Source organism: Antrostomus carolinensis, unplaced genomic scaffold (genome assembly GCF_000700745.2).
Source record: "Antrostomus carolinensis isolate BGI_N321 unplaced genomic scaffold, ASM70074v2 scaffold34724, whole genome shotgun sequence".
NCBI lineage: Eukaryota > Metazoa > Chordata > Aves > Caprimulgiformes > Caprimulgidae > Antrostomus > Antrostomus carolinensis.
The window spans coordinates 23878-43024 of record NW_010312268.1 but is presented as its reverse complement, the minus strand read 5'-3'; the positions used below and the strand labels follow the sequence as shown (position 1 = coordinate 43024).

Sequence of the window (19147 nt, the reverse complement as noted above, 5' to 3'; positions counted from 1 at the left end):
AGAACTTTCTTCTGTTGAAGTATTGTACTCCTTTACTTGCATCTTTGAAAACAAAGCAGCTGATCACTGCTTGCCTCTAAGAAAACATCCATGAAAGATGCTATTTCTGTGTGCTGCTTCCCTCTACTGGGTGGAATGGGAACAGTTACGGCTGGTGAATGGATCCAGCTTCCTAGGCTCACATTTTGTGCAAGACTTTCATTGTGATTGGAATACAGGGGTTTTAAGTGCTTTGTGAATAGAATGGAGCTCTAGTGGTTGCCCACAGTTCACTGTAGCATTCTGATGCTCTGATGGACGTGCCAACGTTCAGTCTTGTTCTCCAACTTCAGCATCTCTGTCTCACTGGCATAGAAATGCTATCTCATGACAAAGGTTTTTTGCTTTGCTGTTGGGAGTGGCAAGGGGGAGTCTTGCCTAATACTGTCACTACCCTGAGCATAAGGCATTTATGTATTTTGGAGGGAGGGGGAAAAAAAAAGAGGATGGTTCTCAGCATGCATACTTTGTTTTCCCCCTTCTGGGAGGTGGGTGTGGTGGTGCTGCAGTTCTCCAGTGCAGTGATTATTAAATGACCCACTTAAGAGAATGTGGTGTTTGTGTATGCAGGAAAAGTCTTCACCTGAAACTTGCCATAGATGACATCTCCAATCTGCAAGTGTTGGCAGATGGCTTCCGCTCTTAAGAGGAGCTGATGTGGACACTCTTCCTAGTATTGTATTGCAAAGAAAACAATGACACATCCATCTAACTGTTAGAGTATGATTTGGAGCTTACTGGAAGGGATAGCTCTTCCTTTGTGGAGAAACCATTGTGAAGACTTTGCCTATTGATACTGCCTCTAACTATCTCCTGTATAGATGAGCCGTTGGATTTTTTTCATCCTGGCACTATTTTCTCTTTAATTCTTTGTTAGACAGTGCTGCAGAATTTCATTTTAATTTTTTTTTGTCCTTCTAGGTACTGCATTTCTACTGTGATACCTGTTCTGTCCCCATATGTCGGGAATGTACCATGGGACGACATGTGGGTCACAGCTTTATCTACCTCCAAGATGCCCTCCAGGATTCCAGGACTCTCACCATTCAGCTCCTGGCAGATGCTCAGCAAGGACGACAGGCTATTCAAGTAAGATACTCCCAACTTGAGTACTTTATTTCCCCCTCCTTCTTCCCCCCACAGCTTGTCTGTTACAGGGCAAGGTGTCAAGGCATAAAGCTCTCTGCTTCTGCTGTCAGTCTTCTCACCCCTTCTGTTCTCTCAGATCTCTGACAGAAGTGACTGTGGAGCTGAAAACAAAAGTGCTGTTATATGAATTTTGCATTCTTGCAGCATAATCCTGTCATGTAAATCACAATATATATGAAGCTCTGTACAAATGCACTTAAGCGTGAAGCATTTTGAAGGAAGTTCTCATCTTGTATAGCAGTGCTAAGCCTGGCTTTGTTTTTACAACTGAGGCTTATTTTCAGCGGTCTTTCATGCCTGTACGGTATCTAGCACTGTGGTGTACCTGTGACTCTGGTTATGTCTTCACTGTTGCCACCAAGTATAAAATACTAATCAGCTGTTGGATTAGTGTGAAACTTTTAACCTACCTGTACAGAGACTCTGGAGCTATCTCCATACAAAGATTACTCTGTACACACAGGTGCATCCTATAACTGCCTGTTACTGCATCCTACCTCGGCTGTGTTTTAGGATGCAAATATGAATACTGGGCAAGGACTAGAAGAAGGTAGTACAGTGCTTCAGACTACAGGAGGAATTTACACAGGGAGCTAATTTGCAGGGATATGTAGATAGTTACTTTTGCAGAATAATATCTAGTAATAACTATTATATGATATTAGCAGTAGTTTTACATGTATAAAGAGACTGTGGATGGGGAAAGCATACTGGGAATCTCCACACTACTGCTTCCTAGTTTTGTTAGCCTCAAATGCTCTAGATTTAAGCTCAATATTCTGAAACTCAACACTTCTATGTGATTTACTAATAAGATTTTTTTTTTTTAATAAACATTGATAGAATGCCATGTATAGGAAGTAAACTTACTTTCTGATTTGGATGTGCTTTTCTGGCACATGCATGGTACAAACAATAATAAATAAAAACCCCAAACAAACCGGTTGTCTGGTCATTGTTGCTTGTTTCTAGTAGATGAGAATTGAGTGGGTCTTTTAAATTTTCTTGCTAAATAAAATCTGTTAAGTGTTGCTTTCCATTGCTGTTGGCAGTGACTGATCCTTCAGTCTCTCCTGGCTCACTTTGCTACAGCACTACGGAATTCCTGTGTACTCTGGGCAGGTTACTAGATGTAGGGCCTGTTTGTCTTGGGGACTGGCTGTTTTGAAGTTGGATCTGTTTCTGTGATGTGACAATGTTTCTGCTTCACTGCGAAGTGAGAAAAAGCCATAGCTTTAACCTGTCAGATAGCTATAACTTTAAGCTTGTTCAGTGGGATGAGAGCAGCTAACTTTTCTCTCCTTAAGTCTTTGTACCTGTGGATGAAATAATAAGTACAGATATTAAACTGTTGCTGATGTCTCCCTTTAGCTTGTGTTGTTAACTTGTTACAACAGAACAGCAAACACCAAGTTTTTGGAGCTGGATGGCTAGTTTAAAATGCCGTCTTAAGACAGAATCCTGCAAACCTGAGTTTCTTCCCAGGTTTGTCTTAAATTGGATCATAAGACCATTTAGCAGAACCCATACTGAAACATTTTGCATGTCCCCAAAATGAGCAAGAAGAACGGGATCATACTAGTTTAAAGAACCTCACTGGTGCAGCGTTTTGAACTTCTCCAGGCTGTCTTAGACAAGGGTTTGTCTGTTAGTAATTAAATTACTGCTGTTGACCTCCAGGGCTCTTAATCATCTAACTGGTGCAGATAAATCTTCTAAGAAGGGACTGTCTCTTGGATCTCTTGGAGTAAAAACTAGCAGAATATCATAGGGTACCACTCTGCTACTATTGCATGAATGCTTTTGTGCCTGCTTGCTTCCCACTGGGTTTACTTTACTCATTCCCCTCCATTTTCTTCTGGCTTTTATGTTGGAGGCTCCTGCCATTGTGGAGAGCTGACTACTTTATGATGGTACAGGTGAAGGGTGGGTGGTACTGGCTACCCTCATGTAACTCCAACAAGCTGCAGAGCTGAACTTAGTTTGTGCAGTTTTGCCCTGGTATAGCTACAGCCCATCCAGGTTAAGAGGCTGTCTTGGAAGCATTAACTGGGCAGCTTGTGTAGAGTCTGTAAAATAATCTGTGCTTTTATAGAACTGAGGTGATTCATAGGTTAGTGGTCTTTCTAATCTGGGCTGCTGTACAGAAAAGGGGCAGCGAGTGAGCAAATCAGTGAAGAAGCTGAGGAGGTGGTAGTCTGCATGCACATGCAGGAATGGGAAGACTGTACAACTCAAGACATCTGCTGCCTAAGCAACATCAGCAACAGCTGGAGTAGCATAGGATGTAGTCAAAAGCAGAGGTAGAGGTGCCTGACTCCAAAGCTGATGCAGTGAGCCTGCTGCATAAGGAAGTTTTCATGGAGCAGAGCTTTCCTTGTTCTTGGGACAGTAGGGCTGTGAAGCTGTATATTTATCCTAGGGAGGAGACAGCATGTCAGCATGAATTTAAAACAAACACTAAAGTAACTAGACTCTAAATGAAAAGAAATTTGCTGGAGTGCTTTTCTTGAAGTTTGAAAACAGTCAACAGGGAATTAAATGCCAGTAGAAGCTGCAATATGAGGAACATAGACTGGAGCTTGAAGAGGCTTGAAAAGTAATACGGTGTAGTAACACTCCTTAGTGAGACTGATTCATACTGCTGTACTAGTAACTCTTTCTTAATAGGCTCTGGAAGTGATAGCTCTCTGACTGACATGAGAGGTTGAGGATGGATGAGGAAGTAGTTGGGAGTAAAGGGGAAAAGGTGGAATTTGAAGGGCATTGCATGAGAGAGGAAATCAAGCATTGAGTCAACTGGCTGGAGAGTATCTGGTTAACCAAAGTTGAAGGCTTTTAGGAAGAAATGTTTATTTAAACTCTTCCTGCGGCTTTAGAGGAAAGATTGTTTTTCAGATTTAAAAAAAAAAATGCTGTGAGTTGGGATACATTTCAGCCTCTTGATCCACTGAAGCCTGATCTAGTCTGTCACTCCTGAAAAGTCCAAACCTCACTTTTCAAAGGAGTTGAAGTCCTCTGTAAGAAATAGTAACCCTGGCAGCATGAGGCTTGCTGCTTTTTCCCCGGTGAGGTTCTGCAGCTATAGAAAGCTTCCCCTGCTGCCCTGTGCTGCACTGGTCCTGGCCTGGATCATGCATTTCTAAGCCTGTTCCTAACACAAGAACTTGTGTGCCTGAGCAGTGAGCTGATCCAGCTGACAGGGTAATCTTTCTGTAGGATTACCTTTTGGCTGGGTCATTGCAGTGCTACCAGGACTGTCGATGGTGCCAGGGAATGGGATGGGAACGCCCAATGCTGTTGCTTATAGGACCTCTTTCTTGTCTCAGTGGAAAGCTATCCTCCTTGCTGGGATACTTTTCTAGTCTTTTCAGAGACTTGAATTGATTCACAGGATGATATGAAAGCCAAAGATGACATTGGATTAATGGGGTGGGGGGAGGCAGGACTGCTGCCTTTCTATATGGGGGACCTTGTCCTGCTGCCTTGTTTTACCTCACGAAAGTGCACACTTAGATGTCTTCTTCCAGAATTTTTTCCAAGGACCAGGCTACAAACTGGACGTAAATCTGTTATGATGAAAGATAGATGGCTTCTTCAAAATGTCATGTTCTTAAAATACATCTATACATGTGTAATTGTATATATGTATGTATGTGTGAGTGTAACCTAATGCACTTGCGTAACAGTAAAGCCTTGAGTCCTTATTGCCATTTAGGGTCAATTTCCAGGTGAATGTGATAAAATTTGATCTGTTCATGACAGTTGTCTTAAAAGTGGCTTTATTAGAAAACAAAATTCTTTGCTAGCTGAGCCTGTAGTTGTTTTTTCTGGGATGTTTGACAGCGCGGGCTTCCATATGTAAATTAGTGCAGAGGGACTGGTCACGCGCAGGACAGAGGGACCCGCTCTCCTATCTACCAGCATGAGAGGTTTAGGAGCTGGTGGCAAGGTGGGCCAGCTGTTAAGGCAATGCCTTTTCTCTCCTAAATTGTGGAGGAGGTGGTATGAAGTAAATTAAGACTTTTGCTCTGGGGAAAAGGGGGAGGGAGGTACGGCCAACCAAAGGAGGAAGCTGATCTGTTGCCTTGAGCCTCTGTCCTTCAGTGGAAGCTTCCCTGTGGGTTGCCAGACGGATCTGTGCTGCCTGGAGGTCGATACCTGAGAAGGATGGCACCGCTGTGTTGCATGGAATTGTTCTGGAGTTGTCACATTGAGTTAGCTCAGGCACCCTTGTGCGTGGCTTTGAAGTCAGGCTTTTGCAGGTTTAAGAATCTGAAATGAAGCTTTGTGGACAAAATGGAGTGAATTGTGCTTTTCTTAAACCTAGGATTTACATCAACAGAGGCTGAATATCTTTGTACTTCCTAGTGATTGTTTTGTGTTGTGTTCGAGTGAGCTCCTTAGTGTAACGTATGAGCAGATGGTTACCGGGGAAGATGGATTTGACACGTGTCACTGTCCAACTACTGCTCTGCCTAAAACTTCAGGCAAAAAGTCTATTCTTGCAGTACAAACCAAAGTGACTGTTTGTTGGTTTCTGATGAGTTAACCTGACCTCTAGCCCTCCCCCCCATCAAAGCGTCTTTTAAAATTCTCTTTATGTGAGAATTTTTCTTTAAGTGAGACTTTTTTTAGCATTTTACACTTTTTAGGCTGAAACACTTAAATTGGTCCAAGTACTGTGATTTGTGCTATAGCTGCACCAATATGACTGCAAAGCCACTGCTAAGACTATTAATCCTGGTATCTTTAGTACAACTAGACTTTTGTTTAGGATCTTCCAATTATTTTTTTTCTAGTATAAGAACATTAGGAGGTTTATGTCCAGTTCTTGATGCTGGAGAAAGTTGACTGTTATGTCCCGATTGCTTTATCCTGCTCTGAAACAATGATAAGTAGTTGGAAAAGTTCTTTGAAACAAGCCTTCTGTATCTGAACTGAAACTATTTATGGATGGAACACCTTTAGCATTTAGTGAAAGAAGGCTACCTTGAGATATAAGGAAATATTTCCTTAATTTTTTTGTATTTAATGTGCTTTTAAAGTCTAGAGAGGGTTTGCCAGAGAATATGAATCTCAAAGCTTTTTCCCCCCTCTAAGTAGGATTAACTTACTCTTAAATTCCTTAATGTTTAAAGTGTAAATCCCTCCATGCTGAGGTAGAGAAGTGTGTATTTAAGGTTCTTTAGCCATCACCTGTGGTCCATTCACCCTTGAATTACTGAAGGATTCCTCTGAAAAAAACAAAGTTTACTTTCAAGTTTGAATTTTCTCTCCAGAGATTTGCACCTTCATTGGAAAACTTGGATTAGCAAACTTAAATATTCAAATTAATGCCTGAAAAACTGTACTTCCTCCCATCTTTGGATGGATGAAATGAAAAATCCGAAGGACCTTTTCAGAAATGCTCGTGCAAGCCAGCATTGTTGGGTTGCAGTACAGTTGCCATAAGCAGCCGTTACACATCTCTTGGCGTTGCCACAGTGGCATGTTGGGTGGCAGCGTGTTCAAATGAATAATTTTCTGAACTGAATTGTTAGAATCCAACATTGTGGCTCAGCATCTGGATTAACAGACTGTGCTGTTTCAGAGACGTAAGTTGGCCTCTTTAAATAAACAGTGTGCTGTGTGGATGTACTGGTTTTAATTTGGGTATTGGACTGTGGAAACCATGCAGAGAGGGTATCAGCACCTTGCCAGTAGCTCTGCATTTCTTGTTTGTAGTCCGTCAGAGCACATGCTTTGTAATGGTTTTTCTTTCTCCCAGAGTGTTGTATACTTCTGATTCATATTTTTTCATTTAAAAAGGTAACAGTAATGGAAACTTGGGAATAGTGATATTTCTAGAATATTACATTTAAATATTTCATAGAAATATTAATATTAAATTGTAGAAAGCTTTTTGTTAACTTGAGACTCCAGTTCCTAATGTCCAGTAGAAGTCAGGAAATGTGAAAAATGACTGAAAAATGCCGGTCTATAAAAAAGCAAATGCTGATTTGGGCCCCTCTGTAGTCAGCCCAAATATCCAGGAGTGCAGCGAAGTTCTATGATACTACTTTGCTCTTTCTGTCTCTTGCAGTTGGTTTCTTCATAGCTCTGTGTTGTACCATCAGTTGCTGTGTCAGAGCCACTGTAGCAAGCTGCTTCATCACTAGGTTTTGGGGTTTTTTTTTCCCTCTCAGGTGGTTAAATATAGCTAAAGATGTGCCCACCTGAAGGGGGCTCGCAAAAGACACCTGAGGTCCAATACAGCTTTACTCTTCACCTCTTGCTCAGACTGCTGGAGCATGTAGGAACTGGCCAGGCATGCCTGTGTCTGGTGTCTTGTCCTGGAAATGAACATCTGGTTTAGCGGGTTGTGTGTAGATACTGGCACCCTGGGTGCTAGTGACACTTTGCATAGGGGTGTGTTTATGCAGAGCTAGGTCTGATTAGATGTAAAATGTTGTAGGAATTGCAGGCATCGCTGCCTTGAGGTGTTACCAAAGTAGCCTTTTCTGTTTGTACAAGATGCCCAGAGAATGAAAACGGAGACTTGCATGTTTAATAATCCTCATTAAATGCTTTGAAATCTGAAAGTACAGGTAATAGTGCATGCCATTGTCCTCTTCTCCTTAAGTCTGTGTTTTGAATGTTGTTTGTTGCTACTTGGGTAGTTTTATAGAGAAGAGCAAGAAATTCTGAAAATGTGCTGGTAGCAATAGCTAGTGGTGGATGTCTGCATTGCTTCCCCACTGGAAACTCTGTTTGCAAGGTTTCCTTTTGTTGTGGCCCTCTGGAACATAGCACCTGCACAAACACTGTTGTTACTTAAATTTTACTCTGAGGAATTGGAATTAGCAGTTTCAGCCTAAAGTTTACGAGGTACATTAGAAAGTCCTTTATTTGTTTTTTTAACACAAGGCAATGGTGACATCTCTAATAGAGTGGGGATTGGTACTGGCCATCTTTGGGCCACTGAGAAGTCACGAGTGAATAGGTAGAGCTGTAAATAGGCCATTTACTGTATGGGCCAACAGTAGGAAGCAAACAAGTTGTTCTCCATCTCAAATTCAGTAACCCGAAGTGATAGTTTGTGAAACACAAGCCTTGTCTTCTGTTTCCCAAGCATGTGAACTGACTGACCATCTAATTTGCTAGCACTGGAATAATTACAACACACCATGAGGAGAGTGCATCGTAAAAGCTGTTTTTATTTAAAAGGATTTATTGTTAAAAAGATTGTTTGGTGTCTGGTCAGAACAAGAAATGCTACTGCTTAACATGTTTCCTAAAACGTTGACCTCTCCAAGACAAGTTCTGAACAGGAAATGCCTACAGAACAGCAGGAGAGAGTTATCATGGCATGTCAGAGCTGTGATATCTTAGAGTAATCAAAGAGAACAAGCTATTTCAGGGTAAAGAAGGCTCCCCAAAGTTGTTTAAAGCTCTTGGCTTTTGCTTCAGATAGCTAACTTGCCTATTGTGATTCCCCCCTCCACTGTACCACTGCCTGCTTGCTGTGTGTGTGATGCTGCTCAGCCTTCCCAGGCTGTTCTAGCCTGCTTTGTCAGAGTGCAGGATCATCTGAAATTTACCAAAATTTTGCCAACATCCTGGACAATACTAGAGCCTTAGTGTTTTGGGCATCCTTCACTGATCTGAGCTGTTCAGGCTCAAGCAAGTAGAAATAAATCCAGATGATGACGTGAGCTGTTAGTAGCCAACCTTGTGCTGTTGAGTATAGCTACTTGCCCTTTCGTAACTGGTTCCTGCAGGTGAAAGATCACAGCATCCAAAGGGAATTAGTACCTCTCCTGCTATGATGGAGTTCTTGAAAGGTGAAATCTGGTTTTAGAGACCAGAATGAGGGAAAGGTGTTGTAAAGTTCATCTGAAATGCTGTATTTAAAAACAAATACCAATGGCTATTTCCATGGCTTTCAGTATATAATGTGGAAAATGAAGGTGTGTGAGTTACGTTCTTAGCTGTCAACAACTTAAATTCTTGCTTGTCAAGCTGCTACAGACATGCTTAGTGTGTTGGTAGAGGTTGAGATGTCTTGTGTATGCCACACATTATTAAATTCTAGAAATAAAATACTGTGCCAAGCTTGTGAAAAAAGTAAGTCTTGGTTCACTATATGACAGAGGTGTTGAAAAGATTGAGTTAACTGATGCTATCGAACCTTTTCCGTTGGGAATTGTGATCCTTCAGATTTGCCTACTCTTTATCTTGTGTTTGGTTTTATGCCATTTTCTATAATATTTTGTGAAACTGGGAGCAGTTTGGGAAGGACTTCTAAGAAAACAATTTTTAATTTGTGGGGATAAAAGAGGTTTAGATGATTACATGTTCCTTCCAGATGCATTCTGCATACTTACAGAATTATACTACAGCATATTTTTAAAATAGTAGTATTACAAGGTTATATTGGAAAGAATTTGGTCTCTATCCAAGGTGTGAATAACTATATTAATGCTTTTTGATTGTATCCATCTAATCTTTGTTTTTTCTTTTCAATCTTATTACCTTCAAATTCTGTTAGGGGTATTTCTGTGCATCAGCTCATATGCATAGATAAACAGTTTATTCCCTACAGTCTCATTTCTTACCAGAAGTAGAACCGTCACACAACAACAATGGTTTGAACTTTTTTAAGGGACAAGACAAACTTTGGGTTCTGTATATGTAGGAAAACATTAGTGTAAATTTTTGTGTGTGTCTCTTGGTTTCATACTAGTTGCTTGCTGGAACTGCAGAGGGAATTTAGTCCTGTGGTGTTAGTGCATGGTACAGTGAAGGTATAAACTCCATGTAATAATGTGTATATATATATATTTTAAATGTCAGTTTTCAGGCTCTGATGTATGAAATGGGCAAAGGCTTGGTAAAAAACCAACAGTTGTCACTTTATACCTTCACCTGAAGACATTGTGAAATGTAAGCAGCTGTCCTCTGGTGCATTTCTCATTGGTTTGGTTGAGCCCTAAGTGTGCTGTCTTTTTTTTCCCCCCCAGCTGAGTATTGAACAGGCCCAGGCTGTGGCAGAGCAGGTTGAGATGAAAGCGAAGGTGGTACAGTCTGAAGTCAAAGCAGTGACTACTAGACTTAAGAAGGCCTTGGAATAGCGGGAGTGCGAGCTGCTCTGGAAGGTATGTATGCCCCTTACACTTGTGGTTTGAACTGCTGACAAGTGTCTTTTCAAAATGTGCTTTTTAACTTGTACATGGCCAGATTCTGGTATCCTCCCAAGGAACACTGATTTGAAACACTACAGTTTACTGCAAACTCATTTTTCTGTAGGTAGCAGGATGCTGGATTCTGTCCCAGGTTGGTTTTGTGCTGAAGGTACCTCTTAAAAACCAGCCAGTTTTGCATATTATGGGGCCTGGGGTGTCCTCCCAGAATCTCAGCCCCACAGGCAGGGCGAGCGCTCCCTCTGCTGGCTCAGCAGCCATGCCTCATCCCAGTACTGACCGCAGGAGAAACACCTTGTTTAAAGAATGCCTTTAAAACATCTTTAATAGGTTTCTATAGAATTAGGTATGTAGTAGACAGGTTTTCTTATACGATCCACTTTTCGTAAACAAAGGAGCAAAGCTGTATATGCTGTGTCCTTAGAAAGATTAGTAGAAATTCTGCAAGACTAACTTTCACAGTCCCCACACCTAAAAACTTCCTTTGCTCTCAATCAAGGTAGTGTCCTTCTGAATTATTTTTTTTTTCCCACTACTAGTGGAAGAAAAGAATACTCTCCATTAAGAGTATCTGCACAATCCCAAACTCCTGCACTCATTTCAGCCACGATGCATGTGTAGTATTTTGAGAGAAGGAAAGGAAGTAACAGGAAAGTTTCTGATTCCAGAAAGGTAACTTAGTGGTCATGGCTCTGCTTGTTTAGCACAGACTAGTTTGGATTGGCCCTTTGAGTCCCACTCGTAGAATTGAACAGAAACCCAATCTGCTGTTGGATTAGGTCTTTCAGATCAGTGAGTCAAACTGACTATGACCACATGGTTGCTAGTACTGGTATAGGGGAGCAAAAATGTGTGGGAGAAGTTTAGGAGTCAATTGGGAGTGCTCCTATAATCCGCAGTCATACCAGGTAAAGTGTGTCCGGAAACCAGGTGTGGTGTGGCTGCTGCCTGTACTAGCAGAGCAAGGCAGGGTGGCAGGTACATGTGGCTGGTGAAGCACATGCTGCCAAGAATTTTTTTTAGTACTTCTCCCTGCCTCTTTTCCTTCAACATTGACTGGAACAGGAATTTTTCTGGTCTAGTATCTGTTGCCAGCAAAGTGACCACTCTGGTGAGAGTTTATTGTATGGAACTACTCCAGCTACAGTGAGTCTAATCCCCTAAAAAAGAAGTTTGTTTTGCTGTAGTTCTTTTATAGGTGTCAGTGGCAAGATTAAAAATCCACTTTATATAGTTACTGTACTTCTAGTGCTGCTTTTTCTGAGGTATTTGGATTGAGGGAGATGAGTTCACTTTACACTGTTAGCCTTCCCCAAGAAGCTTGGCAGCCTTCTGAGGTATTCCTAGTACAGAAGTAAGAGCTGCCCCTAAGCGATTCATATCCCAAGAGGCCGCATAAATGCACTTTATTGCGATGTCTGCACTCAGAGCAAGTTCTCTCAAGTTATAAAACATTATTTTAAGAAGGTAATGTGATGGTGGTGGGAAATTATTCTGGGGAAAAAAAAAAACAAAGTGTATTAAACCCTCATGTGAAGAGTGTTAGTGAATAATTTTGGGTACCAAAGCTAAGGCCGAGGATTAAGCTGAGACCTAAGATTAGTATTTTTTTTTAAATCTATTGGAGGAAGCATCTCACTTTTTTTTTTTTAACAGTTTGGTAAAATGTGTGTGCCTCAACTTTAAATGAAATAGCATGTTTGTACACCTGTTATAAGTGTGTAACCAAGGAGTCTTCGGACAGTGAGTTGTCCCTCATTAAAATATTCTGCTGGTATTGTTCTGCAGCCAGGCAGGTATAAGGAAATGTATTTTTTGCAATAATAAAGCAATTACATGTTGCATTAGTTTTGCAAGGCAGGTGTCTTTGCCAGATGGTCTAAAGTGGTTTTTCAAAAGTAAAGATAAGCACAGGCTTATGTAAAACAGCAACAAACCATTTTTGTTTGAGCTTCAGTTCTCCAAGCAGGGACTGGCAGCAGCCTTCTCATTATAAAGTATCCTGTTGCAAAGCACTAGCTTGGCATGACTGCCAGTAGTTGCAAGAAAATACTAAAATAATTGGACCCTAAAAATCCCTAGAGATAGAGGTCTGGTATTATCCAGTCCCATGAAAACAGTTCTGGCAGCCAGGGGAATGACAGAGCCCATGTGCATTAGCTGATGCTGATTCCTGGCCTCAGCTTTGTGTGATAGCAGCCTACCTTCTTCCTGAAATTGGTCTCAATTCTGGTTAGAGAAGCCTCAACCTCTGCTCTTTTTTGAGAGCCTGCAGTAACCTCTGTCCTCCTGGAATCTAAATAAGGCATACCTTCAGATGATCTATCATGCAACTAGAAAATAGAATAGTATTTGAGGAAGCAAATGATTATTGGTAAGCAAGTGACTCTTCCTTTCAAATGGCACTGTGATGCAGCAGATCTGCAGTGTAAGAATGTGTGATTTTGGCTGGAGGGCAGGAGAGAACAGTAATATGAATTTGGATAAATCGTTGTTTTTCCTCATTTCTGCTTCTCTCCACCACAGCTTTCAGAGGCTTGTTCTGTAGTTCTGTGTCCACTTGCTGCAACAACTGCACAACAGGTTTTTATGTAGAAGAGTGACATTATGAAATGTTTCTGTGTTACGGGTTGTCTTTCCTGACCTAAGTGTGCTTTTCTCTCCCCCATGTGTCCACCAAAGGTGGAAAAGATTCGTCAAGTCAAGGCTAAGTCACTCTACTTGCAAGTTGAAAAGTTACGTCAGAACCTAAATAAGCTGGACAACACAATTAGTGCTGTCCAGCAGGTCCTGGAGGAAGGTCGTACCATGGATATTCTTCTGGCTCGGGACCGCATGCTGGCTCAGGTGCAGGAGCTGAAGAATGTGAGAGGCCTTCTCCAGCCACAGGAAGACGACAGGATCATGTTCACCCCCCCTGACCAGGCATTGTATATGGCCATTAAATCAATGGGCTTCGTCAGCAGCGGGGCTTTTGCTCCTCTGACCAAAGCCACTGGGGAAGGCCTCAAGCGTGCGCTGCAGGGCAAGGTGGCCTCTTTCACAGTGATAGGCTATGACCATGATGGTGAGCCTCGCCTTTCAGGGGGTGACATGATCTCTGCAGTGGTGATGGGCCCGGATGGAAACCTTTTTGGGGCAGACGTCAGTGATCAGCAGAACGGGACCTACCTGGTCAGCTACCGTCCACAGCTAGAGGGAGAGCACCTGGTATCCGTGATGATGTGCAACCAACACATTGAGAACAGCCCCTTCAAAGTTGTGGTGAAATCTGGGCGCAGCTACATAGGCATTGGGCTGCCAGGGCTCTCTTTTGGCAGCGAGGGAGATAGCGACGGCAAACTCTGCCGCCCCTGGGGGGTTAGTGTCGACAAAGAAGGCTACATCATTGTTGCCGACCGCAGTAATAACCGCATCCAGGTGTTCAAACCATGTGGGACCTTCCATCACAAGTTTGGCACGCTGGGCTCCCGGCCGGGCCAGTTCGATCGCCCTGCTGGTGTGGCCTGTGACATCTCACGTAGGATTGTTGTGGCTGACAAGGACAATCATCGCATCCAGATCTTCACGTTTGAGGGGCAGTTCATTCTGAAGTTTGGGGAGAAAGGAACAAAGAACGGGCAATTCAATTACCCATGGGACGTGGCCGTCAACGCAGAGGGCAAGATCCTGGTCTCTGACACAAGGAACCATCGTGTTCAGCTGTTCGGGCCCGACGGAGTGTTTCTTAACAAGTATGGCTTCGAAGGGGCACTCTGGAAGCACTTTGATTCCCCCAGAGGTGTGACTTTCAATCACGAGGGCCACTTGGTAGTGACAGACTTCAACAACCATCGCCTTCTGGTCATCCATCCCGACTGCCAGTCAGCACGCTTTCTGGGCTCGGAGGGCACCGGGAACGGCCAGTTCCTGCGCCCACAGGGGGTGGCGGTGGATCAAGAGGGGCGCATCATCGTGGCCGACTCCAGGAACCACCGGGTGCAGATCTTCGAGTCAAATGGAAGCTTCTTATGCAAGTTTGGCACTCAGGGAAGCGGCTTTGGTCAGATGGACCGTCCTTCAGGTATAGCCGTCACCCCTGATGGCATGATTGTTGTGGTCGACTTTGGAAACAATCGAATTCTTGTCTTCTAATCTGTGTTTGAATTAGGAAGAAACTGTCTCAGGGAAATTCTTCTAAGAGAAAATGAAAAAAATACAACGTTAATTCAAACCTACCTCATCTTTAATTTTTTTACAGATGAATGTACTTGTCTTTTCTGCAGGGAGTGAGCCTGTAAAGTTAAATTCTATCTACCTCATTGTCCTCCCTTCCCTCCCTGGTCTCTCGCCCCCTCCCCATCCCCACACACTCACAGTTCAGAACGTTTTACCTCTCCCCCCGATGGGGTTTCATGCACGAACAAGTGTTGCTGTGCACATTAGGTGGTTTGTGTGGCGAATTCTTGTAGACTAAGCCAAAAAAGGCTCTATGTGACTTGTTAAACGGAGAAAACGGTCGTAGGCGTTTGTAGAGAATTTGTGTTCTTGACCATACTGCAGTTCTGTGGGTGGGGACATGGGAGGGGGGACTTTTGTTTTTTTGAATTGCTGCTGCAGCAGAGAACTTTTTCCTGTTCTCCTTTTTATACCTCAGTGTGTTTGATTTACTGGCGAGCACAGCGTCTTGTTCCCAGACGACTTTGAACGTTTTGTGAAAGTGAGTGGGATTCACTTGCTGGGAAGAGCAAGTTTGCATCTTTTTGGCATTTCTGTGTATTTTTTTCTGAAACACAGTAATCCAACAGCACAAAGTGAAGCTGATGAAAATGCACAAAATATTTTTAAGTTTAAACCAAATTGTTAGTGGCTTAGTGCAGTTGTTGTAAAGTTTAGACAAAAAGTGAGGCTTCCTTTAACGTATCCTGTCATGGAGTATTTCTTTTTTCCTTTTTTTTGCCTGAAAGCTAAATTAGTTTTTAAAGAGTTACTGTTTCTTTTATCAGTGCACCTAATCTGGATAACAGAAGAGGTTACAAGGAGCCTTGAAACTGGGAAAATCAAACCCTTTTGATTTACTTTCTTCTTAAATGACTAGCTTTTTTTTTTGCCCTTCCCCATAGAGAGACTTTAAGGGAATAACATTTGATGGGTTTGTTAGAACAGAAGTGGTACCTTTTTCCAAAAGTGTAAGAAATAAGCACAGCTTTGGAGATTCAGGGTGTGTTTTGGAGAAGTTGACAGGTTTTTTTGTGTTTAAAGAGGATTGCAATAACTATCAGTGACAAAAATATATATTTTTTTTTTTCATCTCTTGGCTTCCCCAAAGAGCTGGACTGAAAAATGCAGGAAGGTCTAATGTAGTTTTTAGGGTGGGGTGGGCCTGTAGCTCCATGTATCTCTTGCTACAGATCCAAGTGAAAAGTTCCAAATACCAGCTAAATTGTATCAAGATGAAACTTTGCTGCTTTTTTCCAGGGCAGTACCAAAGAATTTTGTGTAAGATAAATGTATATGATCCTTAAAAGCTTGGAGGCAGGGGGAAGTTAGCCCTTTTTGGGGATAAAAAAAATCAGTTTTTCTGAGAAGCAGAAACTTTCTGGGAGAAGAGAGATCTCTTTAGCAAAATGTGACTTTGAGTCCCTGGAGGTATTTGGTTTTATTCTTCAATTTCTTGCATTTCAGTTTAGCTGTTAATGCAGATATGGTCTCTACAGAGCTGCTGTTTCACCCTCTGGATGAGGGTTTGGTGGCAAACAAGAATGGTTAAAGCAGGGAACAGAGGGCTTTTCTGCCTCTCTGCAATGGAAAAGTTAATGTATCAGTACTCTTAGGCTTGGGAATGCCATGGGATTTACCTTACTGTTTGCAAGAGAGGATCTCTGAAACATAAACGTGGTCGCTATCAAAAAGTCTGAAGAGCCTTAACCATCCTCCAAGGAAAGGGTTCATCTCTCTGCCAGCCGTCATGCACAAAAGTGACCTGAGATTGAAAGGCTCTTGACAAGTTTGTGAGAAATCACAAGGTGCACTTTCCTTCTTGCTGCTTTTCCCCTCCAAGGAGTGTTAACTTTCTGGGTTTTGTAGAAATCCTGATGATGTGTGCAGACAGAGAGCTGCCACTTTAGAGGAGGCTTAAACTAAAGGACCAGAAACAGACAGACAGATTCATGAGATGGCAAAACCTCTTTTGAAAGAAGGGTGAGGAAAAAATACCTAAATTAAATAGGATAAAATAACTGTGCTGCCTTTCAGCCAAAGCCTCAAGGAAGCAAACTCTTCAAAGCAGTATGTTTCAGTTGGGCTTAATCTTAGGATAGCATGGTTTAAAAATAGTCTTTAAAGGATAATCTTTTATACAGATGTCTGTCATTAAATTTGTGTGGCCACTCAAAATATGGATAAGAGAGAAAGCTAGTTTACCTTCAAGTTTTTCAAGTTCTGCTTCTGTACACGCCTCCCTTCTTGGAGGTGGCCTGCAGTTGTGACAGATGTCCATGTTTGTCTTGTATTACTCAGTCCAAGAATTATTTGCATCTTGGGCTGCAAAAATCGATAGCCTGCAAGATCTGATACCAAAGAAAACTGTTTTTAAAAGCTTTAATATTTAGTGTGCAGTGTCCTTGCATTTATCTTATCATGTCTTAATAAAAATGCCAGGTCTCTTAATACCTTGATCAGAGTGGCTGACAGTGTTGGAGTGTGTTAGAAATGCTCTGGTGCTTTAATGCTTGTTGGGTTTCCCCCTTCTCTGGGACTAGAACGGAGTTGTTTTCCAGGCATTAAAAAAAAAGAGCTGAGTGTGCATTCAGGATCATGTTGAACTGCAGAAACCCTCTTACCCCTCTCCAGCCTGCACCGTGTACAAGGTGACAGACACTGAAGCTGCCCTTTGCTGTTTGGTATGGAGCCATTGCACAGACCCCAGGTCCAGCTCTGTCAGGAACTCTTTCTAAGTTGCTGTCTATTTAATTCAGTTGGATTTCCTTACAAACCAAACCTCAAGTGTTTGACCTCAAGCGTAGGGGAGCTTTTTCGTTTTAAAAACACGACTATTCAGCTACCCAAAAGAATTCCTTATCTTTGTCATAAATAGTGCTAAGCACACTTGGTCTCACTGAAAAGTGGTAGTGTAGCTTATAAAATGGAGTGATTTATATGCAATGAAAATAAGTAGCGATAATATACGATGCCAACATCAGATGCCCCAGAGGGGCTTTTAGAAAGTAATACTAAAAACGACATTCAAACCTCGCTCTGTTTTTTCCATACATGTTCTCAGGCTATGCATGTTCTCAGGTTAATGCCCCAGTATCGTGATATAGACAATGAAAGCATGCAGAGACAAAAAGCAAGGCTTTGAAACTGGATTGCAAACTGAACAAGCATTCAGAGTAATCTTCTAGTGGAAGTGGCCTGGAGAAGGGTGAGGTGAGCTTGTGCCTCTTTCTCGTAGCTCTGACATTGGGGAACAACAGATGTGGCTGACAGACCTGTCTGCTAGAGCTCCCAAAGGAATTTCACTCTGCCAGGTTAAACCAGTGGCTCTCAGTAAACTTCTTGCTAGACAAAATGTTCTCAGCAGTCGGTGTGGATGGTTTGGGTTCAGCCTATGAAGCAATCTTGTCCTTCCGTAGAACTATTTAAGCAGGAACTTCAGTAGCAAACTGAAGCAGACTCAGTACTTGATAATGCAGGTCCTTCAGACAATTCACTCCTTTTTATTTAGTACCTTTTAAATGTAACTTATTTAAGGAAGCCCATAAACTTGTAAAGAAAGCAAGGAAAGGAGGTCAACACCTGAAAGCGAATGTATATTGGGGCCTAGGCATAACCAAGTCAGGAGAAAGAAGAGCAAGGCACCTGGATGTGGCATTCCCTTGGAATTGCAGGAAAATGGGCCCAGTCTGTAAAGTTACAGTTAAACCAAAATTAATTTCTGAAGAGAGCAGGTTTATAGGCTTGTCTTGCCATATCTTTGATCGTAAGATTTCTTTGTTCAGTTCGGGTTTAAAAAAGAAAAAAAAGAAAAAAAAATTGTGCCAAAGTGGTTTGTGGGGTTTTTTGAGGTTTTTTTTGTTTTGTTATTTTAAAAAGGAGTGTAAGCCAAATGGTGCCAAAAGGTAATGGGGTATTTAAAGATAGAGATATTTAGACGAACAGTTTGGAGCTGTATAAAAAATGAACACTGGTACTTGCGTTAGACAAATATTGTACCTTTGGTCTTTGAGTCCTTGGGAGTTTGAAACCCAGTTTGCTGTGGTACAAAATGCACAACTAGAGATGCCACTATCTTTTTCTTGAAGTTCTACCTCACTTTGCAGAAGTAAATAATCTACCTCAATTTAGCATCGCATGGGTTTGAGAAATAATTGAGAATCTGCCTGGGGGAAGGATTCATTCATCCTGCCTGTTGAACAAGCATTTTAACTGAAACAGAGATACTAAGTGTGTACAATGTGGTGACTTCTTGCCTTTGTTTGCTTTTGTTTTTGCTGCCTGCCCATGGAAACATTAAGTTGCCCTTTTTAGAGAATCTGTAAATAAAACCAAATGTTCCTGTGTTCAGGCAAACGGGACGGAGACACCTGAAACGCTTTTGAGTTTGTTCTGTTTTCACTACGAAGTATGGAAATGTAAACTTGATTCAGTATTATGACACTACTAGCTGACATGGCATACTTCATGTTCATTTGCAGTGTTCTTATGTCCCTAAGACCTTTAGGTCTTCTCTCTACAAGAGAAAAACTTTTATGCATGCCTACAAATGTGTCCTGTTTGGAAAGACTAGTGTT

General features: G+C 42.0%; 1 protein-coding gene across 1 annotated transcript; it reads left to right on the top strand.

The window, feature by feature from the left end:
- Positions 1–960: 960 nt before the first annotated feature.
- Positions 961–14560, top strand: TRIM71 (tripartite motif containing 71). Its single transcript, XM_010166968.2, has 3 exons — positions 961–1128; positions 10194–10328; positions 13056–14560. Exon 3 carries the CDS (start codon positions 13182–13184, stop codon positions 14505–14507), a length of 1326 nt encoding a protein of 441 aa, XP_010165270.2. The 5' UTR covers positions 961–1128; positions 10194–10328; positions 13056–13181; the 3' UTR covers positions 14508–14560.
- The last annotated feature ends 4587 nt before the right edge of the window (positions 14561–19147 follow it).